The 27,722-nt window shown below is 44.4% G+C and overlaps 1 protein-coding gene across 2 annotated transcripts in view; it reads right to left on the bottom strand.

Annotated features, from left to right (window-relative positions):
* The window catches only part of LOC115165645 (plexin-A2), a 361,064-nt gene that overhangs the window by 136,714 nt on the left and 196,628 nt on the right, over positions 1 to 27,722 (bottom strand). For both annotated transcript variants that reach the window (XM_029718900.1, XM_029718901.1), the window contains exon 5: positions 5,510 to 5,610. In XM_029718900.1, coding sequence (XP_029574760.1) covers positions 5,510 to 5,610 — 101 coding nt within the window. The remainder of the gene's footprint in view (positions 1 to 5,509; positions 5,611 to 27,722) is intronic.

Here is a 27,722-nt window from a genome sequence, read left to right on the forward strand (position 1 = left end):
AGGACTACACTTAGGCTTACTGGAGTCCATAGGACTACACTTAGGCTTACTGGAGTCAATAGGCCTACATATAGGCTTACTGGAGTCTATAGGACTACACTTAGGCTTACTGGAGTCCATAGGACTACACTTAGGGCTACTGGAGTCTATAGGACTACACTTAGGGCTACTGGAGTCTATAGGACTATACTTAGGCTTACTGGAGTCTATAGGACTACACTTAGGCTTACTGGAGTCCAAAGGCCTACACTTAGGCTTACTGGAGTCAATAGGACTACACTTAGGCTTACTGGAGTCCATAGGATTACACTTAGGGCTTACTGGAGTCTATAGGACTACACGTAGGCTTACTGGAGTCAATAGGACTATACTTAGGCTTACTGGAGTCCATAGGACTATACTTAGGCTTACTGGAGTCCATAGGACTACACTTAGGTTTACTGGAATCCATAGGACTACACTTAGGGCTTACTGGAGTCTATAGGACTACACGTAGGCTTACTGGAGTCTATAGGACTACACGTAGGCTTACTGGAGTCAATAGGACTATACTTAGGCTTACTGGAGTCCATAGGACTACACTTAGGGCTTACTGGAGTCTATAGGACTACACTTAGGCTTACTGGAGTCTATAGGACTACACGTAGGCTTACTGGAGTCAATAGGACTACACTTAGTTCTACTGGAACGTGGATATCAGCAAACCGCTCGGCCACACGACGCCATACACGCGATCCCACAGGTGAAGAAGACGGATATGGAGGTCTTGGGCTGGCGTGGTTACACATGGTCTACAGTTGTGACATACTGCCAAATTCTGTAAAATGACATTGGAGATGGCTTATGGTAGAGAAATGAACATTACATTTCCTGGCAACAGCTCTGTTGGACCTTCCTGCAGTCAGGATGCCAATTGCATGCTCCCTCAAAACTTGAGACATCTGTGGCATTGTGTTGTGTAACAAAAATGCACATTTTAGAGTGGCCTTTCATTGCCCCAGCACAAGGTGCACCTGTGTAATGATCATGCTGTTTAATTAGCTTCTTGATATGCCACACCTGTCAGGTGGATGGATTATATTGGCAAAGGAGAAATGCTCACTAACAGGGACGTAAACAAATGTGTGATTTTTTGGGGAGAAATAAGCTTTTGTGTGTGTGGAGAATTTCTGGGATCTTTTATTTCAACTCATGAACCATAGGACCAACACTTTACATCTTGCGTTTATATTTGTATTAATTGTACATAATGTTGTGTTACTGTATGTTAATTTCACTATTCTCCTCTAACTAGTCTCCCCTGCACCTTTAAAGGCCCCCCCAAAATAAAATGTTATATTTTCACATACACCAGATATGTACAGTGGAATGTGTTGTTTTACAGGGTGATCCATAGTAGTACAGCACCCTTGGAGTAAGTACCTTGCCCAAAGGCACATCAACAGTTTTCACCTTGTCGGATCAGGTATTTGAACCAGTGACCTCTCGGTTACTGGCCCATCGCGCTAACCACTAAGCCACCTGCCACCCAGTATTAGTATATGGCCGTCCATCGGAAGTGTCACGCTTTCATTCTGGGTGACCCCTCCTCACCCTACACATCTCCTCTCTGGATCAAACTCAAATCTGATCATCAACCCCCCCCTGTAATGTGGTAAACATTGAGAAGGTAAAGCATCTTCAGAGTGATTAGGTAGGTAATCGTACAGGGGTTGCAGGGAATAGAGTGACACTGCACTAGACCGTTTACTGTTCTGAGTGGTTAAGACCGTGGTCAGACCAGACCGCCAGTTAACCAACAGCTGTTGGTCCATTCAGGGCCGGTCAGAGCTGAAGAGCGAGAGATGATGATGTTCCTTTGAACTACAATCAAAACACTGCTCACTTTGTGGACCTGAGAATACGACATCAAATGCTCTCTCTCTCTCTCCTTTTTTCACTTTTTTCACCCCATTCTTGAAGCTTTCAATGGGTCCATACTGTCTGTAACAGCTGCTGGCAATGAAAGGATTGTGTGTGGAGTCTCGGGCCAGTGTGGAAGAAAGAAGGGAGGACAGAAGAAAGAAAGAAGTGAAAGAAGATACTCCTCTCCTCTCCTGGCCAGCCCTGCCTGCCTCTCTAGTCTGTCCTCATCACCAGAGCTGCCTAATGTGCTGCCATGTTCCTAATTACCCACCTTAACATGCAGAGCTTCAATGGCAACACATATAGTATAAAGACTAGAGGAAAAAACAGTGTGTTTGGAAGAGAAGAAAAGAAGAGACAGAGAGAGAGATAGAGAGAGATGGTTGGTCAAAGCGATCAGTGGTTTATGTGTGGCAAGCCAACTAATTGAGTGTCTGGGAGAGCTGATTGCAGAGAGGAGAGAGAGAGGCCACCCTCAGAGAGAGAGAGAGATAGAGAGTGAGACAGTGAGGATGAGAGAGAGAGAGAGAGAGAGAGAGAGAGAGAGAGAAAGAGAGATAGAGAGCGAGACAGTGAAGATGAGAGAGTGAGGATGAGAGAGAGAGCGAGCATCTTAACAAGAGCCAGTACATCTCTACCCTAACTGAGCCGAGCTCCATGGTGGCACAGACATACATACACCTTCAGGGGAAAAGGAGCAAACATTGGAGAGAAGAAGGAGGGCTAATTTCATTAAGTCAACATTGATTTGGGGAAGAAAGTGTCCATGGTGGCCAGGCAGTCACAGCTGTGGAGGATGAAGCCATAGTACTCAGATGCTGTTTAGTTGAAGGAGGTGGAGGGTGGATGATGCAGAAAGGGGGGAAACAGATGCATTCATCTACAGCAGGTTTCAACAAGAGCCTCCACCCTGAATCAACAGCCTCTTCTGGTCAACAGACCCTATAAGATGCATTATCAGACTAAACAACGACCTCTCTCACTGAGCACTGCATTACTAACTCAGCATTTCACTTCACCGTGTCTATGTCTAGTAGATAAAGCGGAGCTGACAGGGGCTCGATACCCCTATAACGCTGGGTCAAAGACAGACTGGGATTAGCTCCAGCGACAGCTTTTCACAAGGCAGGGCAGCGATCAGGGCAGAGTAGGGCAGGGAGCAGGGCAGGGCCGTGAACACGGCAGAGTAGGGCAGGGGGCAGGGCAGAGTAGGGCAGGGAGCAGGGCAGGGCCGTGAACACGGCAGAGTAGGGCAGGGGGCAGGGCAGAGTAGGGCAGGGAGCAGGGCAGAGTAGGGCAGGGAGCAGGGCAGGGCCGTGAACACGGCAGAGTAGGGCAGGGGGCAGGGCAGGGAGCAGGGCAGAGTAGGGCAGGGAGCAGGGCAGGGAGCAGGGCAGAGTAGGGCAGGGAGCAGGGCAGGGAGCAGGGCAGAGTAGGGCAGGGAGCAGGGCAGGGAGCAGGGCAGAGTAGGGCAGGGAGCAGGGCAGGGAGCAGGGCAGAGTAGGGCAGGGAGCAGGGCAGAGTAGGGCAGGGAGCAGGGCAGGGAGCAGGGTAGAGTAGGGCAGGGAGCAGGGTAGAGAAGGGCAGGGAGCAGGGTAGAGTAGGGCAAGGAGCAGGGTAGAGCAGGGTAGGGAGCAGGGTAGAGCAGGGTAGGGTAAAGGGTAGAGCAGGGTAGCCCACAGCAGCTCAGCCCACACTGACCTCTTCACCCCAGATGCAGTACGCACACACACCATAACACCACAAAAACAACTGCTTCTAAGTCCTGCCCAGCTGCCCTCTCAGTCACAATGCTAAAATCCACCATCTCCCTCTCAGCATCATCAGGGTAAAGAGTTACACAACACAGAGCAGGATTATCAGCAGTCTATAGAGGAATGAGTGGGATTACAATCCCAGTCCACTGAACCCACTGAGGTTCATTCTAATGGCCTGCTAATTGATCTCAGTGAAGGCATGCTAACCCAAAATAATAGAGGGTGTTACTGTCGCCCCAGAACACCCTGCCTGCATCCCTGCAAGGAGGAGAGCAAATGCTGAATTACCTTGTCGCCAGGCAATTATTTATCCTGTCCCAGCATTGGAGTGATGTAAATGACTTTAAGTGCACTTTGCAGGGGCTGCCATTACGATAATGATGATTGCAGCTTGCAGCTCTGACACACACATTCAGCTATAGCTTCTTCTTCACAGTGTGGTCTGTGATTAGAAGGGCTATGCATCAAATACAGGATAGAAAGAAGAGAGAGAGAGAACACCACTCCTCCACTCAATCCATCTAACCACAGCCACTTCAACTCCATTTATTCGCTTTCATCACTAAGTCTGACATGTATCGGGAAAAATACTATCACTATCACTCAGTCTCTCCCTCTCTCTGACTTCCTCTCTCTGTCTCTCTATCTGTCTGTCTCTCTCTCCTCTCTCTCTCCTCTCTGTCTTACTCTCTCTTTCTTTCGCTGTCTCTCTCTCTCTCTCTCTCGCTCTCTCTGAGTCTGTGCTGTCTTGAGTTATAAATGGTCTTGTAGTAACAGCAATCACCAGCAGATGTCACTCTTGGCTTCTATGGCTCAGAGCACGGTAGTGACTCCTCTATAGGTGAGTGAAGCAGAGTTCCCAGAGCTGTGACCTCAGAGCACGGTAGTGACTCCTCCTTAGGTTGGTGAAGCAGAGTTCACAGAGCTGTGACCTCAGAGCACGGTAGTGACTCCTCTATAGGTGGGTGAAGCAGAGTTCACAGAGCTGTGACCTCAGAGTGTGGTAGTGACTCCTCTATAGGTGGGTGAAGCAGAGTTCACAGAGCTGTGACCTCAGAGTGTGGTAGTGACTCCTCTATAGGTGGGTGAAGCAGAGTTCACAGAGCTGTGACCTCAGAGTGTGGTAGTGACTCCTCTATAGGTGGGTGAAGCAGAGTTCCCAGAGCTGTGACCTCAGAGTGTGGTAGTGACTCCTCTATAGGTTGGTGAAGCAGAGTTCCCAGAGCTGTGACCTCAGAGTGCGGTGGTGACTCCTCTATAGGTGGGTGAAGCAGAGTTCACAGAGCTGTGACCTCAGAGTGTGGTAGTGACTCCTCTATAGGTGGGTGAAGCAGAGTTCCCAGAGCTGTGACCTCAGAGTGCGGTGGTGACTCCTCTATAGGTGGGTGAAGCAGAGTTCACAGAGCTGTGACCTTAGTTGTATCACAGCAGACCAACTGCCACTCAACACCAGACACAAACAGACACGAGACAGACACCTGGCTGTGAACCTGTTCTATAGCTGAAAGGCATCAGTTACTTTAAAGCACCACATACACACAGGTTAGCCTCTGTAGCCTTTCATTCATTGTTTGTTTACACACTGTCATAAATCATCACATCAACTGCTTTGGGTTGTAGGCTAATGCCACTAACACGCTAGAGCAAATGATGGCGAGGTGCTAAGCACCTCTGATCATAATATGTGTTAGAATGTTTAGCTAACTGTGTCACTGGGAGCAAAGGTTACTGAGGGTCACAGTGGGCTTTGAGTCAGCCAATGAACAGCCAGATAGACGTGTACACTGAACAGTGGACATAGAGATGAGGGTTCAGAGGTGAAAGTGTGTTGTGTAGTGAATACTCACATGTTGTGTAGGACACACCAGCCACAGTGGGGGTCACCGGAGCTCAGGCACTCTCCACAAGTCCCGTACTGATCACATGACTCTATAGGGACCTGTGTCACCTGAAAGAAACACAGAGGCACACACAGCAGGGTTACCATACAGTTATTATTTTAAAACCTTTTACTGCAGTGGGCTAAATCTACTCTGGAACAAAAGTATACACCTCACACACACGGTTATGGGTTTAAAAGAAAGAAGACACCTGTACCATGTCAGATATTTGTATTCACTGAATACTTTGTATTCACTGGACACTGTTGACCCATAAAAACATGCGCTACATGAAACATTCTAACCTTGCTTGTAACTGAAAAGACAAACTGAACACATCCCTTTCACCTCTTCATGCTGAAGAATACATTCTGTATTATTCTTTAGGGAATGTATCAGGTTGAAGAATGTATTCTGTATTATTTTTTAAGGAATGTGTCGGGTTGAAGAATGCATTCTGTATTATTTTTTAGGGAATGTGTCGGGTTGAAGAATACATTCTGTATTATTTTTATGGAATGTGTCGGGTTGCAAAGCTTTTAGTAATTTATCAAAGTTACCGGAATCTTCAGTAATATTCATTTATTTTATCTGGATGCATATTGTCCATGAGTTTCTAGTTGATAGACCACATGGTTCAAGAGAAAATAGCTAAATAAATGTAAAAAGCATCTACAATGCCATTCTTTTTAATCAACTCTTCCAACTATTGATCTTTTTCACAACTGCCACCAGTTTGACGCCAAAACTTTGACAACAAATGCATATTGAAGTAGTAAAATAAATAAAAGTTTGTAAAACAAAATATATATATATTTGCATCCTATTTTTTATTTTAAAATAATCTTATTCTATTATTTTACGTGTGATAAGGCCACACAGAGGGCCAGATTATTATAGACACCTGTGATAATTGGAAGTACCCAAAAGGGCCACTAGATGTCTTGTGATGAATTACATAAAATGCCTGAAAGATTTTCCCTTAAAAATTATTGTAGTTTTGAACGTTTCCAGTAATATACCCTTACTTTACAACCCTAAGAATGCGTATGAATGCGTATGTCTAATAGTAAATTGGTTCCATTGGATATTCAACACATCTTAAGTCATGAGTTGTATCGATTTCTTGTTCTGATGAAGACATACATAGGAGGTCAGGCAGCAATAGGAGGCTAGGAGGCCAGGCAGCCAGGCTTATTGTCTGAAATCCATTCCAACATCCAGTTTCTGTAAAGAAAACAGACACTAAAACACACTGTCTGTAAAGAAAACACACTAAAACACACTCTGTCTGTAAAGAAAGCACACTCTAAAACACAATATGTCTGTAAAGAAAGCACACTCTAAAACACAATAGGTCTGTAAAGAAAACACACTCTAAAACACAATAGGTCTGTAAAGAAAACACACTCTAAAACAGAATAGGTCTGTAAAGAAAACACACACTAAAACACACTGTCTGTAAAGAAAGCACACACTAAAACACACTGTCTGTAAAGAAAGCACACACTAAAACACACTGTCTGTAAAGAAAGCACACACTAAAACACACTGTCTGTAAAGAAAGCACACTCTAAAACACAATATGTCTGTAAAGAAAACACACACTAAAACACACTGTCTGTAAAGAAAACACACTCTAAAACACAATATGTCTGTAAAGAAAACACACACTAAAACACTGTCTATAAAGAAAACACACTCTAAAACACAATCTGTCTGTAAAGAAAACACACACTAAAACACTGTCTATAAAGAAAACACACTCTAAAACACAATCTGTCTGTAAAGAAAGCACACACTCAGACACACAGATATGTGTGTGAAAGGCTCCTATACATGACATACACACCGACAGACATACCAAGAGATTCCATCTCAAAATGCCTATTCTATTGGCATACTCAGTGATTTCCTTCTACCATTACATCCCTGGATGCTGCAATTTTTTTTCAATGTATGCTGAAAAACAGGCTGCAATATTCAAAACATGATTCACACAATTGTGTACTCTAAACACTCCTGAGTGACGCAGTGGTCCAAGGCACTGCATCTCATTGCAAGTAAGCATCACTTCAGTCCCCGGTTCAAATCCAGGCTGAATCACATCTGGCTGTGATCGGGAGTCCTATAGGGTGGTGCACAATTGGCCCAGTGTCTTCTGTGTTTGGCCGGGGTAGGCCGTCATTGTAAATAATAATTTGTTCTTAACTGACTTGCCTAGTTAAATTAAAATCGAAACACACTCACACAAGGGCTCAAACTCAGATGACCTCCCTATCTAAGTCTGACCGCTTAACTTCAATTACTCTACTTCTGTGGCTGGTCACGTCTTGGTGTGTTTGATAATGGCATTCTTTGGAATGGTGGCGTAAATAGGTGTGATCCAGGATCTGCTCCACGACTAAATGCATCACCAGGTCACTTAGCTAGACCTGCTTTACTAATGCATTTGAATTACTGGTTCTGGGAATCAATATCACCACCTATATACAAAAGTATGTGGACAACCCTTCAAACTAGTGGATTTGGCTATTTTAGCCACACCCGTTGCTGACAGGTGTATAAAATCGAGCACATAGGCACTCCATAGACAAACATTGGCAGTAGAGCTCAGTGACTTTCAATGTGGCACCGTCATAGGATGCCACCTTTCCAACAAGTCAGTTTGTCAAATGTATGCCCTGCTAGAGCTGCTCCGGTCAACTGTAAGTGCTGCTACTGTGAAGTGGAAATGTCCAGGAGCAACAACGGCTCAGCTGCGAAGTTGTAGGCTAAACAAGCTCACAGACCGGGACTGCCGAGTGCTGAAGTGCGTAGTGCATAAAAATCGTCTGTCCTTGGTTGCAACACTCACTACCAAGTTCCAAACAGTCTCTGGAAGCAACATCAGGGCAATAACTGTTCGTTGGGAGCTTCATGAAATGGGTTTCCATGGCCGAGCAGCAGCACACAAGCCTAAGATCTCCATGCGCAATGCCAAGCGTTGGCTGGAGTGGTGTAAATCTTGCCGCCATTGGACTCTGGAGCAGTGGAAATGCGTTCTGTGGAGTGATGAATCACGGTTCACCATCTGTCAGTGAGACGGACGAATCTGGGTTTGGCTGATGCCAGGATACGCTACCTGCCCGATTCCATAGTTTGGTGAAGGAGGAATAATGGTCTGGGGCTGTTTTTCATGGTTTGGGCCCCTTAGTTCCAGTGAAGGGAAATCTTAACGCTACAGCATACAATGACATTCTACATGATTCTGTGCTTCCAACTTTGTGGCAACAGTTTGGGGAAGGCTCTTTCCTGTTTCAGGATGACAATGCCCCCGTGCACAAAGCAAGGTCCATACAGAAATGGTTTGTTGAGATCGGTGGAAGAACTTGACTGGCCTGCACAGAGACAATTGGAAATTGTATGTATCCTATCTCACCACCACTAATGAGATGGATGTGCTTGATGCATGTCGAGTCGGAGCTTCTCAAAGTCAGGGGGCGAGATCGACAGTGCGCACCACATCTCTGCTGTCATATCCAACCTGGATCGATATTTGGTTTTAATGCAGACGAGAGCACGATGGTGGTGCTTTCAAGACAACTGGAAAATCGGAAAAATACGAGGTCAAATCATGACGTCAGTGATCTTTAGGTCGGAAAGTCAGAGCTCTAGAAAGAGGCCCGAGGTCCCGAGTTGGAATTCCAAGTTGAATGACCGTTCAAAAAGATTTTTCCCAGTTGGAGTTCTCAGTTGTCTTGAACACACTGAAGTCGGAAGTCGAAAATGTCCAAGTTCTCAGTTGTTTTGAACGTGGCATTAATCCTCTGAGGGAGACGGCAGGGTATTTGGTTCCTGACTCCCTTTGAGTCAGGAACCAAAACTCCTCCGTAGCAACCCGTGAATGCATTCGGTCACATGAGAGCTCGATCAGCTGTTCGATTTCACTTACCAGCATGTCAACTGAGCCTGTATCACAGTCAAATGGATTGGGAAGTAGGTCCCAAAGTGCTCTTCCAAGCGTTGGAGGAGATGCTGTTTTCTGTTAGAAACATGCACAGCCGAGGGAAGGGGGAATGGATCGCATTTGAAAGACTCTCTCTCCAATAAGAATTATTTCCTCTGAATCCACTGATTCGGTCACTCATCAGTAGAATGTTTTTGTATTTCTCCTACATGCTTGTGTTCGTTCAGGATGTGTGTGTGATGTGTGTGTAAATGATGTATGTCTATGGTGTACAGTTGAAGTCAGAAGTTTACATACACCTTAGCCAAATACATTTAAACTCAGTTCTTCACAATTCCTGACATTTAATCCTAGTAAAAAACCCTGTCTTAGGTCAGTTAGGATCCCCACTTTATTTTAAGAATGTGAAATGTCAAAATAATAGTTGTGAGAATTATTTATTTCAGCTTTTATTTCTTTCATCACATTCCCAGTGGGTCAGAAGTTTACATACACTCAATTAGTATTTGGTAGCATTGCCTTTAAATTGTTTAATTTGGGTCAAACGTTTCGGATAGCCTTCCACAAGCTTCCCACGATATGTTGGGTGAATTTTGGCCCATTCCTCCTGACAGAGCTGGTGTAACTGAGTCAGGTTTATAGGCCTCCTTGTTCGCACACACTTTTCCAGTTCTGCCCACAAATTTGGTGGTGTTCTTCGGCTGCAAGCTTCCCCCTTTTTCCTCCAAACGTAACGATGGTCATTATGGCCAAACAGTTCTATTTTTGTTTCATCAGACCAGAGGACATTTCTCCAAAAAGTACAATCTATGTCCCCATATGCAGTTGCAAACCGTAGTTTTTATGGCGGTTTTGGAGCAGTGGCTTCTTCCTTGCTGTGCGGCCTTTCAGGTTATGTCGATATAGGACTCGTTTTACTGTGGCTATATATACTTTTGTACCTGTTTCCTCCAGCGTCTTCACAAGGTCCTTTGCTGTTGTTCTGGGATTGATTTGCACTTTTTGCACCAAAGTACGTTCATCTCTAGGAGACAAAACGCATCTCCTTCCTGATCGGTATGACGGCTGCATGGTCCCATGGTGTTTATACTTGTGTACTATTGTTTGTACAGTTGAAAATGGTACCTTCAGGCATTTGGAAATTGCTCCCAAGGATGAACCAGACTTGTGGAGGTCTACAATTTTTTTCTGAGGTCTTTGCTGATGTCTTTTGATTTTCCTATGATGTCAAGCAAAGAGGCACTGGGTTTGAAGGTAGGCCTTGAAATACATCCACAGGTTCACCTACAATTGACTCAGAGGATGTCAATTAGCCTATCAGAAGTTTCTAAAGCCATGACATAATTTTCTGGAATTTTCCAAGCTGTTTAAAGGCACAGTCAACTTAGTGTATGTAAACTTTGACCCACTTTGAGTGGCCAGCCAGAGCCCGGAGCTCGAACATCTCTGGAGAGACCTGAAAATAGCTGTGAAACGACGCTGCACATTTAACCTGACAGAGGTTGAGAGGATCTGCAGAGAAGAATGGGAAAAATTCCACAAATGCCAAGTTTTTTTGTATACTTTGTTATTATTGTAGGAACACAAAGACAGGAGAAATAAAGTAAAATAAAATAACAAAAAAAAGATCTGCCAGTTATAGTGCACGTCATACTTTCATCATATTAGTTACATTGACATCTTTGAATTAGACCTTTTCCAAGTACAAAACCATTTTTCCCAGTATTCCTGACCTCTCTCCTCTTGTGTTCTTAAAGCAAAGGTCATACGCTCCATGTGGTGTATTTCTTTACAATGTCTATCCATTGTGCCACTGTGGGAGGGTCTTTTGTAGCCATTTCCTGGTGACAGCCTTTTTACTGGCTGCCAGTAGGACTTTCAAGAGGTACTTTTCTCTGTTGTTTAAGTGATCAGGTATTTCACCCAAGTACAAAGAAATGAATGTTTGTTCTATGTCAAATCCCATTATTTTTCCAATGTTAGATCTTATTTCTCCCCAGTAGGTTTCGATTGGGGGGCAAGTCCAAAAGATATGAGAGTGATCCACCCTCGATAGGCCGCATTCTCTCCAACATGAATATACGGAGCCAGTCTGTTTTGATTTCAGTTTAGGTGTTATGAAGAAACGTACAACATTCTTCCAACATAATTCTCTCCGTGACCTTGAGTTGGTGGCGCTTTGTTGAGTCTCTAATATGTTCAACCATGTTTCATCAGGTATTTCAATGTTAAGTTCCTCCCATTTCTTTTTAATATAGTTTGTAGAATGTTTCTTTGAGGGTTGAATACCCAAGTAGAGATTTGAGATTGTTTTTTTGTTACTCCCCAAGTTGTAGTATGCGTTAGTGAATACTTGGTTTAATTTTGGAGGTGCTCGAGGGTCAGTCACTTTTATGTCCCTTAAGAAATAGTGTCGAACTTGTAGGTATCTGTAAAAATCTTGTTTATCCAAGCCATGTTGTTTACTTAGGTCCTGGAAGTTATCTAGGTCCCCATTCCTTATAATTGTACTGAATGATGTGATGCCTTTCTGCGTCCATTGTTTAAATCTGCTGTCCTGAGTTGCAGGGATGAAGCTAGGGTCGTATGCGGGCCAACTCAGCAGTTTGATCTCTGTCTAAATTATTTTGCTTAACTACCCTAAACCATGTCTTCAGAGAGAAATTAATCCACTGATTTTGTCTACTGTATATTTCTATTACCATGTCCTTATTTCCCAAAACTGACTGTATGGGTATCTCTGTCAAAGTAGTCTCAATGTCTTTCCATTTGGATTTGTATTCTGAATTGCACTGACACATAATACTCTTTTAGGTTTGGTAAGGCCATACCCCCACAGTTTTTTGGTAATTGTAATGTTGAATATCTAATTCTTGATCTCTTACTGTTTCAAATAAACCTTTTTATCCTTTTATCCCATTCCCTAAACTGTTTAGGTGGGATTTCTATGGGCAGTGATTGGAACAAATACAGTAACCTCGGCAGGATGTTCATTTTGATTGTTTCAATTCTACTACTAAGATCTATGGGAAGTGAATTCCACCTGTCTAGGTCATCATTTATTTTCTTGTTGATGTGATCGTAATTCATGCAATAAAGTTTGGGTGTATCTTTTGGTAGATATACTCCAAGATATTTAATGGATGAAGAAGTCCAGTGGAAGTTATACCTACTCTTCAGCTCTTCCTGTGGGGTATAATTATATACTAGGGCTTGGGTCTTGTGTACGTTAAGCACATACCCTGAATATGTTCCAAATGTTTGTAAAACATCCAATCTAGGTCCACTTGAGCCTGGGTCTTTAAGGAACAACAGAACGTCATCAGCATACATGCATATCTTATGTTCACTGCCTCTTATTGTTATTCCCTCTAAGGTTGGGTTCTGTCTTATTGTTATTCCCTCTAAGGTTGGGTCCTGTCTTATTGTTATTCCCTCTAAGGTTGGGTCCTGTCTTATTGCCTGTGCTAATGGTTCGGGGTACAAGGAGAAGCGCGTGGGTGAAAGATTACAGCCTTGTCCTGCCCCTCGCTCTAATTTTATAGTTCGTGACAAATGTCCATTTATCTTTATTCTAGCGGTCGGACACTGTATCACTTCTTTGTTGAAACCAAATCTTTCCATAACTTGGAATAGATAATCCCATCCCACTGAATCAAATGCTTTTTCTGCATCTAGACTGATTAATATTGCACTTGTCTTATTTTGAGTAATGTGGTCCATGACATGTAGTGTTCTCCTTATATTGTCCTGTGTCTGCCTATTTTGTATGAAACCAGTTTGATCTCCGTCAATCAATTCTGGGATTATGTTCTCCATTCCTTTGGCTATTATTGATGCATATAGTTTATAATCCGTGTTAAGAATTGCGATAGGTCTATATGAACTGCATTCCTTCTTATCTTTACCCTCTTTTGGGATTACAGATATGATGGCCTCTCTCCATGACGGTCCAGTTAAAACAGGCCTTAAAAACTCTTAGGGCTAGGGGGCAGTATTTTCACGGCCAGATGAAAAACGTACCCAATTTAAACAGGTTACTACTCTGGCCCAGAAAATAGAATATGCATATTATTACTAGATTTGGATAGAAAACACTCTGAAGTTTCTAAAACTGTTTGAATGGTGTCTGTGAGTATAACAGAACTCATATGGCAGGCAAAAACCTGAGAAAATTTGAACCAGGAAGTGGGTGAAATGAGAAATGTAGTTCTTCTTTTGAATCCCTTGAGAAACTACAGTGACATAGGGTTTACGTTGCACCTCCTAAGGCTTCCATTGGCTGTCAACAATCTTTAGAAACTGGTTTCATCCGTCTCCTGTTACCGGGCAGAAAATTGTGGCTCAGTCAATCAGTGGCCAGTCTGAGGACAGGTGTCTCGTGACGCGCATGCACGCGAGTTCGCTGTTCGTTATTTTTCTTCTGGGATGAATACCTATTGTCCGGTTGGAAAATTATCGCAATTTTACGTAAAAAAATACCCTAAAGATTGATTGTAAACATCGTTTGACATGTTTCTACAAACAGTAATGGTACTTTTGAACTTTTTGTCTATGGATTTGCGCCCACGCCTCATGGCATTGTAAAGTGTTCTGGATGGGCCAACAAAACTGAGGTATTTGGACATAAATGATGGACTTTGCAGAACAAATTAACATTTCTTGTGGGAGTCCTTCCGAGTGCATTCCGCCGAAGATCAGCAAAGGTAAGAAAATATTTCAAACATATTTTAGAGATTTGTCGACGCCGTGGTTGTAGGCTAACTGTATAGCTTAGCATTGAAGGCTAAGTTCTGTACACAGAATATTGAACAATGTGCTTTCTCCGTAAAGTTATTTTGAAATCCGACAAAGCGGTTGCATAAAGGAGTAGATTATCTATAATTCTTTAAATAATTGTTATAAATTTTGTCAATGTTAATGATGAGTATTTCTGTAAATTGATGTGCCCATTCACCGGGTGTTATGGGGAGAAGACATTTTCTGAACGTCACGTGCCAATGTAAAATGGGGTTTTTGGATATAAATATGAACTTGATCGAACAGAAAATGCATGTATTGTCTAACATGATGTCCTAGGAGTGTCATCTGATGAAGATTGTCAAAGGTTAGTGCTTAATTTTAGCTGTATATCTGGTTTTGTGACAGCTATCCGTGCTTGGAAAATTGCAGTTTTTTTTGTTGCTAAGGTGCTATCCTAAAATAATCTAATGTTTTGCTTTCACCGTAAAGCCTTTTTGAAATCGGACAATGTGGTTGGATTAACGAGAAGAGTATCTTTAAAATGCCGTATAATACTTGAATTTTAATTTTGAGATTTTTGTGTTTTGAATTTCGCGCCGTGCTATCTCACTGGTTGTTGTCCAACCAATCCCATTAACAGGATTTTTTCTCGAAGGGGTCCTCAGAGGTGTTAGTTTTTCTCTGAAGGTCTTGAACCATTTTAAGGGAAGCCATCAGTGCCTGGAAACTTGTTTACTTTTAGTTGAGATATTGCTTTATTCATTTCTTCAGTGGATATTTCTAAAGTTTAGTCTATCATTTTGCTCTGGCCCAATTGAGGGGAGATCAAGTGAGTTCAAAAAATGCTCTATTGTCTGTGCATCTGCCTTCTCTGGTTGCTTGTACAGATTTGTGTAATATAATTCAAATGCATTCTGTATTTCATCTAATTTGCATGTGATCTTCTTTGTTTTGGGGTCTTTTATTTTGAAAATGGTATTCTGTGCTTGTTGTTTCCTGAGTCTCCATGCTAGTAATTTGGTTGCCTTTGAGCCTGCTTCATAATGTTGTTGTTTCAGGAACCTGAGCTTTTTCTCTACTTCTTCTCTATAAATCTGGTCAATTTCCTGTTTTACCTTTTGAATCTCTCGTAATATAAGAGGATCTTTGTATTGACTATGAGATCGTTCTAAGTTTCTCAGGGTTTCCTGTCATTTCAGCAGTTTCTGTGCTTTAATCTTTTTCTTGAGAGATGATGTGGCTATGATCTTTCCTCTAATAACCGCCTTAGCTGCATCCCACAATGTAGCAGGAGATACTTCCCCGTTATCGTTATTCTCCAGATAGATGTTCAATTCTGTCTTTATTGATTCCTTGAATGCTGGATCATTCAGCATGCTTGTATTAAGTCTCCATAGAGTATTTCTTGGTTTGCGATCAAGGTGTAGAGTAAGGTAAACTCCATTATGATCTGATAAGTCGCTCTGCCCGATCCTACAATCCTTAAGCCTGTGTCTATTTGCACTGTACATGAAAAAGTAGTCTAACCTGGAGTATTCAGTGTAGCGGGCTGAGTAAAAAGTATATTCCTTATCGGTCTTGTGGGTGTCACGCCATACATCGAGCAGTCCTAGATCCTGCAATATCCTATTGATCTTTTTAGCTACTAGACTCATTTTCCTATTTTGATTTGTGCTGTCCAATTTTGAGTTTAAAATTGTGTTAAAATCCCCTCCACATAAGAGCGCCAGAGGCTTCTGTGGCAATTAAATCAAACACCTTCCTGTAGAAGACCATGTCCCTCCCTGGGGGTGCGTATACATTAAATAATGTAACTTCCTTGTTATCTAGTTTACATTTAACAAGTATAAATCTACCCGCCTTGTCTTTTATTTCTGACATAAACTCAAAATTAACTGAATTTGGGATCAAGATTGCAACTCCCCTTCTACCCATTTTGTAAGAAGAAAAAAATTATTCCTATATCCCATTTTCTTGAGTTTCTCGTGTTCAGGTGTGGATAAGTGAGTTTCCTGCCAGAATAGTATGTCAACTCTCTCCCGTTTCATCTTTGCTATTACCTTACTTCTCTTGATGGCACTCCCCAGTCCGTTTACATTGAGACTTATGACCATAAATTCCCGATGATGCATCGATATAAATAAAAAGACCTGTGCACCATATCTGCCTGCTTATCATGAGACTAAAAATGAACAAAAAATCAAGAACGATAATAAAGTAAACCAAAGTGGGAAAATACTTTGGTATTTGGACTCCCATGTCAGAGGACTGTTTCTTCCCTCTGGGGTTTGAGGGGATGAGCCTGTCCGCAGGAGGGGCCCCTTGCTCAGATATGAAAATGCGTGACGTAGTCACAAACAAGACCTGTTGGAACCGAAAATAATAAGGGCGCCTATTTCGTCGCTTATACACATCGGTTAATTACAAGTGAAAACTATATCGGTTATGCGTGCATATCATGAATCCTCCCCTTGATATGTCCTTCTGTCACCCCGTTGTCAATGTGTCATTAATACTTAGTTCATATATATGTTATTAACGTGGCGCTACTTAGTGTGTTCATAAAGAACACTTTGGCTACTCACCCTTGTTCAGCATTGGGGGAAAATAGGGGAGATATTTTACCTATTGTAATGTGAACCGTAACAACCCAACGTCTTAACAGCTCGCGGTAACTATTAATTCTGTTAAATCCGATTCAGTTTCTTCTATCTTCCCGTTGGAAATGCCTGAGTCTCGGATGTGAACGTCCTCTCGCCGAGGTGGTTTCCCTCTTTCTCCATGGCTCTGCTTGTCAACAACGATCCATGGGAGAGCCTGCTCGAGTCTTTCCGCCGGGATGTCGCCTTTCTCCTGGCGGTATACTCCACTGGAATGCCCCTCGACTTCAGGTCCTCAACCGCCTCGTCTGCATGCTCGTATGTAACCGGGCCATTTTCCAAAAATACCCGCATTTTTGCCGGGAATGGTGTTTGGAAATTAATACCCTTCTCTTTAAGTGCTTTCTTAACTTCTTGCGCATATCATCCCGTTAGCGGGATCATTTTCCAGCGAAAACTCCTAGCGACATTAGCATAACGAAATTCAATATTTTTTTTTTTTCAAATATAGGGCTGTCTCATATCGTTTTATAGATACACCTCTCTTGAATCGACCCTCGTTGTCCGATTTCAAAAAGGTTTTACAGGAAAAGCACAATATTAGATTATGTTAGAGGAGTACATGGTAAAAGTCGCATCATATGAATTTTCCGAGCAAGCACATGCATCACATATAACCAAAAAACAGCTAAATGCAGCACTAACCTTTTACAAACTTCATCAGATGACACACCTAGGACATCATGTTACACACAGCATGCAATCTTTTGTTCAATAAAGGTCATATTTCTATATAAAAACAGCATTTTACATCGGCACCTGAGGTTGACTAACTATTTTCCCATATAATGCGTCCCGGGAAACAGTGCTACAATTTTATAAATTACTATTCGAAAACGATTTTTTAAATATATATTGTCAATCTAAGATTTATAGATGAATATCTCTTGAAAACACCCGTCAAAACAGATTTTAAATTAACTTTACAGGGTAATCACACTTTGAGCTCAAATGGGATGCGATACCCAGAAATTGAGCTCGAAAACCTAGCTCGGCGCCATCTTTGAACAATAGCAAGTAACATCTGATATTGTATAATATCGCCAATAATCCCTCACCTTTAGTTGTCTTCATCAGAAAACACTTCCCGATGTCCCAGGTCCATGACGAATGTATTTTCGGTCGAAAAAGTCCATGCTTTATGTTCCATTAGCTTCCTGTTGTTAGCGCGTCCTAAGGCTGTAATCAAATGTTGATCCGTGCGCGGCACCTGTCTAACGCAAAATGACTGTTTACGGTTAGTTAGGTTCGTTCAAACATGTCAAACGTTGTATAAAATAATCGTCAGGGCCTGTTTCAACAAGAGAGCCAATCAGATTCGAGTGGGACGATTTCATTGTGTTTCAAAAGGCTTCCAAAGGTGGGGGCAGACACGGCCGCCGACGTCACAATGCTCATGGCCCTACTACTCTGACCAATTGCCACATCGTCTCTTTCACTGAGTTTCTACCGCAGAACCCTCAAAACACTTTGTAAAGACTGGGGACATCTAGTGGAAGCACTGGAAAGTGCTCAATTATCATTTTTTCACGTTGTGATTTATAGGTAAGGCTGTGAAGTCGAGTCCACAATTCAGATTTCCACTTCCTGGTTCAATCGGTCTCGGGGTTTTGACTGCCATACGAGTTCTGTTATACTCACAGACACCATTCAAACAGTTTTAGAAAATTTAGGGTGTTTTCTATCCATATAAAATAAGTATATGCATGTCTTAGCTTCTGACTTTGATTAGTAGGCCGTTGAAAATGGGAACGATTTTTTTTTCAAAATGCGCTGTGGCGCCCCCTATCCTATGGTAAGTCCAAGAGGTTTTAATGGGGGTGTATTCTTTCCTTCTTTTCAGTATCTCTCCCGCATAGTCATGATCAAAGAACACTCGTTGGCCTTGGAAGTTAACAGGCTTTTTCCAGGTTGCATGTAAGACTTTCTCTTTGACTGAGAATTTTAGGAACCATACTACTATGGATCTTGTTGGGGCGCCGCTGGGGGGGTTTTGGGGCCAGAGGTCAGTGTGCTCTCTCGATTCCCAGGTCAGTGTCGTCTTCAAGTATGTCTTTGAATAGACCCTCCACGAATTTGGGCATAGAGTCTTTTTCTGCGCCCTCTACTACGTTATAAAGTTTAATGTTTCGACGTGAGAAACCTTCGAGTTCTGTCACTTTTGCCTGTAGTGCGTGTCGGTTTTTCAGTGACTGTTCAAGTACTTGCTAAACTGCGGAGTTCCATCTGTCCGTTCTTGTAGATATGCTGTGAAGTTCCTTTGTTTTCTTCAAGTTTCTGGTTAATGTCCTTCTTGAACTCATTTAGTTATTTTCTTACATCTTCTGGAAGTTCCTCTGGTAAGCCTGTGAGCGCCTCGCGCAATTCCTCCTTTATCACCTCACGGTGATTTTGCTGCTGCTATCTTATTTGCGCTAGCATTAGCCATCTCGGGTTCATCGACGATTATATCTTCTGCTGTCTTGTTACGGGCTGTTGTAGTTCCGCGACCTTTTCCTATTTTCCCCTTTTCCATTTTGCTTAAGATAGTACAATGCTCAGAGTAAATACTTGAATTTAGGGGGGGGGAAATACCCAACCGATGTGCAGTACGAAAAACTAGGCAGCCATTTCCTAAGTTGCGTCACCGGAAACCCCACAAATACCAAGCTTGTAGCATCATACCCAAGAAGACTTGAGGCTGTAATCACTTCCAAAGGTGCTTAAACAAAGTACTGAGTAAAGGGTCTGAATACTTATGTAAATGTGATATTTCAGGTTTTTATTTAGAATATATTTGCAAACATTTAAAAAAAAGTATTTTTGCTTTGTCCTTATGGGGTATTGTGTAGATTGATGAGGGAAAAAAAATATTGAATCCATTTTAGAAAAAGGCTGTAACGTAACAAAATGTGGAAAGAGTCAAGGGGTCTGAATACTTTCTGAATATTTAAAGCAAAACTTCCAAAACTATTGCTGATGGTGAGCCTGAATAATCAAAATAAAATCTCTTGTAAGCCCCGTTCAGCAGGTATCGGCAGATGAGAATAAGCCCCGTTCAGCAGGTATCGCCAGATGAGAATAAGCCCCGTTCAGCAGGTATCGCCAGATGAGAATAAGCCCCGTTCAGCAGGTATCGCCAGATGAGAATAAGCCCCGTTCAGCAGGTATCGCCAGATGAGAATAAGCCCCGTTCAGCAGGTATCGCCAGATGAGAATAAGCCCCGTTCAGCAGGTATCGCCAGATGAGAATTGTCTCCGGTAGCTTACTTTTAATTCCAGTAAAACACCACATTTTCAGAGTGCATAGATAACTGATATTGCCTCTGATTGTTCGGCATGCAAAATTACTTGTAGACCAATAACTGTCAACACCGTTATATGCAGTTCAACACTGAAGGAGAGCTGGCATCAGTTATCACAAAATATGAGAGGTATTATCGGAAAAAAATAAAAGATATCAGTGATTCGTAACATTTGATTTTCTGACCAACGCATGCTACATTTGGATGGGTTTTAGGGTCCGCAGACCAACGCATGCTACATTTGGATGGGTTTTAGGCTCCGCAGACCAATGCACTTCTATATTAAACATTTGAATAGGGGATTGATGTGTATCATATCAGTGAATTATTACATCCTTACTGAAGTCTTCCAGCTGGGAGGCCTATATGGCAGTCAGCCTGTTCACCTCAGGCCTAGTGGAATGATCCTCTCACACCTGTTTCTCCTAGGGAGATTTCAGTACACAGACACAAAGACCACATACTATACAGAATATCTTCACAGAGCACAGGGACACATGAAGGAAAGGATTTTCAAAATGCACAGGATATCAGCTTTAGAACCAGGGTAAGTAAACAACATGGTCACAACCAACACGGGTAAACCCATTATGCTTCCAATACTATCCTTCCAACACTATCCTTCCAACACTATCCTTCCAACACTATCCTTTCAACATTATCCTTCCAATACTATCCTTCCAATACTATCCTTCCAACATTATCCTTCCAACATTATCCTTCCAACACTATCCTTCCAACATTATACTTCCAACATTATCCTTCCAACATTATCCTTCCAACACTATCCTTCCAACATTATCCTTCCAATACTATCCTTCCAACACTATCCTTCCAACACTATCCTTCCAACATTATCCTTCCAACATTATCCTTCCAATACTATCCTTCCAACACTATCCTTCCAACATTATCCTTCCAACATTATCCTTCCAACATTATCCTTCCAATACTATCCTTCCAATACTATCCTTACAACTACAGTATATTTTCTTTGAAAGCATCCAGTATAACATACAAAGAGAGCCAGCATTTCTGACAGACAAGGCCAACCTCTCTCTATTCAGCCCTGTCTCTTTCTGTCTCTCTCTTCAGATCGATGGCCAGTGTGAGACTGGGGGGCCACTGGGAGGGAGGGGCAGAGTAACACCCCATTTGGCGCTTTTAAGAGCCCCCTGTGTTCCCCAAACACAGGCTTGTTGTACGGCAGGGGCTGGGTGAGGGGCTGGGTTAAGGGCTGGGTTAGGGGCTGGGTGAGGGGCTGGGTTAGGGGCTGGGTGAGGGGCTGGGTGAGGGGATGGGATGGGAGAGGGGCTGGGTGAGGGGCTGGGTGAGGGGATGGGAGAGGGGCTGGGTTAGGGGCTGGGTGAGGGGCTGGGTGAGGGGCTGGGGGAGGGGCTGGGTGAGGGGCTGGGTGAGGGGCTGGGTTAGGGGCTGGGTGAGGGGCTGGGTTAGGGGATGGGTGAGGGGCTGGGTGAGGGGCTGGGTTAGGGGATGGGTGAGGTTAGGAGGCAGGGGTGGGCCCCTATAGCTATCACCTGTCCCAGGCTGTGTAGTGAGGCCCTCAGCACACAAAGGGAGCCATTGACACGTAAGTCGGTGCGTCAACAGCGGCTGCACAGTGTACAGGGTTCTTCACGCTCACTCCCGTTACATTAACCCCCCATAAACACACACACACACACACACACACACACACACACACACACACACACACACACACACACACACACACACACACAGACACACACACACACACACACACACATTAACCCCCCATAAACACACACACACACACACACACACACACACACAGTCTTGTACAGCTAACCTTGTGGGGGAAAACAATTCAGTCCCATTCAAAATCCTATTTTCCCTAACCCCTAACCCGGTATCATCTCTCCATAGTTTTCTCCCCACATGGTGAAACCAATAAAACTCTTTACTTTCCCTGACTGAGGCAGATCCATTTCAAGGCCATAACAATGAGGAGACAGCTGTCAGGAGGTTAGGAGTGAGACCCTGATAATGAAATAACGTTACCAGACCCAAGGCAGTGTCAGCGAGTATACAAACACATACAGAGAGACACAAAGACAGACAAACAACACAGGCATAAATCGAGATATTTAGACAGAGAGAAAGACAAAGAAAGAGAGAGAAATAGAGAGGGATTATTGATGTATTGTCCAGAGTGGGTTTGTACAGCGAAGGTGAGGAGGACAGGGGGTGTAGGGGTGGAGAGAGGTGGAGGGAGAGATGGAGAGAGGTGGAAGGAGGGATGGAGGGAGGTGGAGAGAGGTGGAGGGGAGGGGTGGAGAGGGGTGGAGAGGGGGATCAGAGAAAAGCAGCTGTTGGCCAGCTCAGCACACGCTGCAGTCACTCAACACAGCAGGCCAGACAGCACAATGAGGCCCGTTCTCCCACCGCAAGGAGAGGAGAGGACAGCAGAGGGACTGTGAGTGTGTCTGTTTACTGTATATGCTCAGTATGTGCAGTCCTCCAGACAATATGTTTGTCTTTTGAAGACAAAGAGCGAATAATACTACAAATCAACAATAGAACGCTGGCACATCTCCATAAGCAACGAGGGGTGGCGTTATATGGTACATGAATTGTATCATTGTTCTAATTGAATGCTACTGTAATGTAAGGTATGAGAGGAACTCGGTAGTGGGGCAGGTAATGAGAGAGAGAAGGGGAAGGTTACAGCCCAGGCACACACAGGCAGCTCTGCATGACTGACATCCACACTTCCAAGACTATGAATGAATGTGTTTTGTATGGGTTATGAATTTGTTTGGAAGTCTTTACATGGGTACCCTTTATTTCTTCATGCCTATAAATGTTAAATGTGGAGCTTTTCATCCTGACTTTGTTACCTGAATGTTGCTGTAAAGCTGCTAAAACGATGTAATATTGATCCCTGGCTGATGTAGGCCTATGTAGAGGCTGAGAGAGAGAGAAATACTTCTGTTCATTTTTGATTGATTATTTCACTTTTGTTTATTATCTATTTCACTTGCTTTGGCCATGTAAACATATGTCTGCCATGCCAATAAAGCCCTTTGAATTGAATTGAGAGAGAGAGAGAGCTGTCAGTGGGAGACTGGCTGAACAGACAGAGCTGTCAAAACGGAACGAAGAAGAGAGAAGGAGAGAAGGAAGGAGAGATGAAGAGAGAGCACATAAGGACACTTCCTCAGTACTGTCAGAGAAAGACTGTTGGCTACCCTCAGAGTGAGCGCTCTCACACACACACACACACACACACACACACACACACACACACACACACACACACACACACACACACACACACACACACACACACACACACACACACACACACACATACACACATACATACATACATACATACATACATACATACATACATACATACACACACATACAGCAGAAAAAGACAATATATGAGCATTAGAAAGCAGGAGGATTCCTCTAAGCTGGTTCTGTACATGAGGGATAAACGGTCATTCTGAACGACCATTTCATTCTAACCCTCTATCGGCCATGCTGTCCTGAGAAGCAGCCAATCACACTGCACCAGCATGATGGATGGAGGGAAAGGAGAAAGGGAAAATAGATAGAAAAGGAGAGTGGTGTTAGTGGTGTGCGGGTCAGCTGTTAGTTCGCCCACACCCGGCCGCAATTGCTAATAACCCATCTGCAACCGCCTGACTAGTCTATATGTGATACATTTAAAATATGAGGCCTGCACCCGGCCCTAACCTGATAATATAGACAATGTGCTGTAGGGTAGAGTAAGAGATGACGGAATCATTTTTTGAAGATGTTTTGCTTGATTTAGATGTTTCTGCTTCAACTTCCCTATAATCAGATACAGCTTCTCTTCTGTCATTATATGTTGCCTTAGAAGACTAAATAAACCCTTACTCACCAGAATAATGTCATATTCAAATCCATAGAATAAATGCTTCAATCTAGTTGACATCGGTAAAGTTTACTGAAGACATTTAGGGACCGGGGAGAAAATGCAATATACCCCCAAAAAATCAGGAAAGATGTTTGTGCAAAAATTCCAAATAACATTCCTTTGACCGGAAGTAAGGAAATAGAAAGCTGTTTCTGCTAAGATTTCAGTTTGGTTTGGATGCATATTTTATGTGGTTGAAATAGCCTACTATCAGCTTTATGATGCTGATAAATCCTCTAAAGGATTGGACCCCATTTTTCAATTTTGTGTGCGTTTTCTCTTTATACAACCAAACAGACACCCACCCGTCCTTCATCCACACAATATTTCATGATCGTAAACCTGCCCAACCCACGGATAAAACCGTGGGGACTGTGGATTATGAGTCAACCCGCGCATCACTAGTGTATGTTTGGAGCCAGACGTGCTCCAGTACTCAGAAACCCACCGTTGCCAGGAAGGCAGAGAGGAAGCAATTCCACAAGCCATTACCAAGGCAACAGGCCTAGTTTTGACCTCACAGCCCCCCACCTACCACAGCTGGCACCTCTGGGACAGCCTGCCACCTACACCCCTACACCCCTCTCCCTTACACCTCCCAACCCCCATCCATTTTTTATGAGAGCAGCCAGACCACCACGTCACTGGAATGAGAAACATCGATCATCCACACACACCTTTCCCCACTGAGAGAGAGAGATGGAGAGAGAAAGAGATGGTGGGGAGGGTGGCGAGAGAAGGAGGGAGGGAGGGGAGAGAGAGAGGGAGAGAGAGTGGGGAGAGGGAGAGAGAGTGGGGGAGAGATAGATAGAGAGAGAGAGAGAGAGAGATAGGAGGGAGGGAGGGACAATGATCCACTAGTGATAAGTGTGAGTGGGTGACGGACCCCCTGGATATCCCAACTCCCCATCCACTAACCCCCTCCACCACCTCTGTAACCTGGCATGCTAAACCAACTGAAACACTCCACAAGGCCACGGGCCACAACTACTACTACACCCCGCTCACACACACGCAGCCACTGACACACACATACACACAAATCCACTCTCCCTTCTGACATTCACCAGACTGACCACTCTCTCAGCTTCAAGGTCACCACCCTCTCTGACAATAGGACGTCTGCTCTGCAGAAAAGATCTATAGCTGGAGAGCTTTACAGATAGAGCATGTAGCCCACATACAGCTGAGCTGGAAAGCTATTCTGAGAGAGTAGGAGATAACAGGGCATACACACCTCCTCCCCTCCTCTCTCCCCTCCTCTCTTCTCCCCTCTCATTTCCTCTCTTCTCCCACATCTTCTCAGCTCTCCTTTCCACTCCTCCTCTCTCCCCTCTCTTCCTCTCCTTTCCCCAATCTCTCCTCCTCTCCTCGCCTCTCTCCCCCTCTGCTTCTCCTCTCCTCTCAGTGAGAAGAAAATAGAGTGGAGGAGAGAAAAGGAGATTGTGCTACAGCAGGCACAGCGCCACCACTGCTGCTGCCCGGCCAAGCAGAGCCAATGAGCTCCAACTACCCACTGCCCCTTCTGAGGAGTCCGTCAGCATGCCACTCTGCCACCTCTTACTCCAGACAGTCAGAGCCAAAGCCTCATGCATCCCTTTCTTATCCTCACACTGTGAAGCTGAAGGAGTGGTCTCTGGCATCAGAAAGAGCCAACAGACAGACACACTGACAAAACAGGAGGGTAGGGGAGGGGATGGGAGGAAAGAGGAGAAACCCAATGTATGGCATTTGATGACCGCAGTCTGAACTCAGTCAGTCTGAATAATGAGAATTCTAAGTTTACATAACCAAGGTAAATGAACAACCACTCGTTAGAAGGCTCAGGCTGAGGTTACACACACAGAGACGCGCACACACACACGCACACAGAAACACAAACTCACTCACACACGTGGCATTGGATTTCAACATGTGTTCCCTGAACCGATTGCCAACTGCATAGATTAATGACAAACTGGAGCAGCGGGTTCCATGTGGCTGAGGGGTTATGAGGGGTGAGGTGACTGAGGTGACTGCTTGTACCCAGTAGTTGTACTACTGCCGTGGTGTGGATACAAGTAGTCTGGACAGATACACAAGGCAGTAGACTATAGGCTATAGGAGTGCCACAAAGCTAGGGAGGAGTGTGTGTGTGTGTGTGTGTGTGTGTGTGTGTGTGTGTGTGTGTATGTGTGTATGTGTGTGTGTGTGTGTGTGTGTGTGTGTGTGTGTGTGTGTGTGTGTGAAATGAGGATGGGGTAAGGGAGCAACAAGGGAGATTAGGAATAATGGAGAGAGGGAATCAATCAGAGAAAGAGGATGAAAAATACATCCAGTCGATTGAGCTAGGAGTGTATCAATTATGTATGGCTGGGGGAGATGGAGAGAGGTAGGGGAGAGGAGGGTAGAGGGCAGTAGGAGAGAAGCAGAGGGAGAGGGAGATGGGAGAAAGTTAGGGGAGGGAGGATGTAGGGGGAGCGGTAGAATGGAGGGTGGAGGTAGAGGAGAGGTAGAAGAGAGGTAGAGGAGAGGTAGGGGGAGAGGTAGAGGAGAGGTAGGGGGAGAGGTAGAGGAGAGGTAGAGGGGTGGTAGAGGAGAGGTAGAGGAGAGGTAGGGGGAGAGGTAGAGGAGAGGTAGAGGAGAGGTAGGGGGAGAGGTAGAGGAGAGGTAGAGGAGAGGTATGGGGAGAGGTAGAGGAGAGGTAGGGGGAGAGGTAGAGGGAGAGGTAGGGGAGAGGTAGAGGAGAGGTAGGGGGGAGCGGTAGAGGAGAGGTAGGGGGAGAGGTAGAGGAGAGCTGAAGGAGAGGTAGAGGGAGAGGTAGGGGAGAGGTAGAGGAGAGGTAGAGGAGAGGTAGGGGAGAGGTAGAGGAGAGGTAGGGGAGAGGTAGGGGGAGAGGTAGAGGAGAGGTAGGGGAGAGGTAGAGGAGAGGTAGGGGAGAGGTAGAGGAGAGGGAGAGGTAGAGGAGAGGTAGGGGGAGAGGTAGAGGGGTGGGAGAGGTAGAAGAGAGGTAGAGGGAGAAGTAGAGGAGAGGTAGGGGGAGAGGTAGGGGGAGAGGTAGAAGAGAGGTAGGGGAGAGGTAGAGGAGAGGTAGAGGAAGGGTAGAGGAAGGGTAGGGGGAGAGGTAGAGAAGAGGTAGAGGGAGAGGTAGGGGGAGAGGTAGAGGAGAGATAGGGGGAGAGGTAGAGGATAGGTAGGGGAGAGGTAGAGGAGAGGTAGAGGAGAGGTAGGGGAGAGGTAGGGGGAGAGGTAGAGGAGAGGTAGGGGAGAGGTAGAGGAGAGGTAGAGGGGGTGGTAGAGGAGAGGTAGAGGGAGGGTAGGGGAGAGGTAGAAGGAGAGGTAGAGGGAGGTAGGGGGAGAGGTAGAAGAGAGGTAGGGGAGAGGTAGAGGAAGGGTAGGGGGAGAGGTAGAGGAAGGGTAGGGGGAGAGGTAGAGGAAGGGGAGGGGGAGAGGTAGAGGAAGGGGAGGGGGAGAGGTAGAGGAAGGGGTAGGGGGAGAGGTAGAGGAAGGGTAGGGGGAGAGGTAGAGGAAGGGGAGGGGAGAGGTAGAGGAAGGTAGGGGGAGAGGTAGAGGAAGGGGAGGGGGAGAGGTAGAGAAGGGGAGGGGG

This window comes from Salmo trutta, chromosome 28 (assembly GCF_901001165.1).
Source record: "Salmo trutta chromosome 28, fSalTru1.1, whole genome shotgun sequence".
In the NCBI taxonomy this organism is placed as follows: Eukaryota; Metazoa; Chordata; class Actinopteri; order Salmoniformes; family Salmonidae; genus Salmo; species Salmo trutta.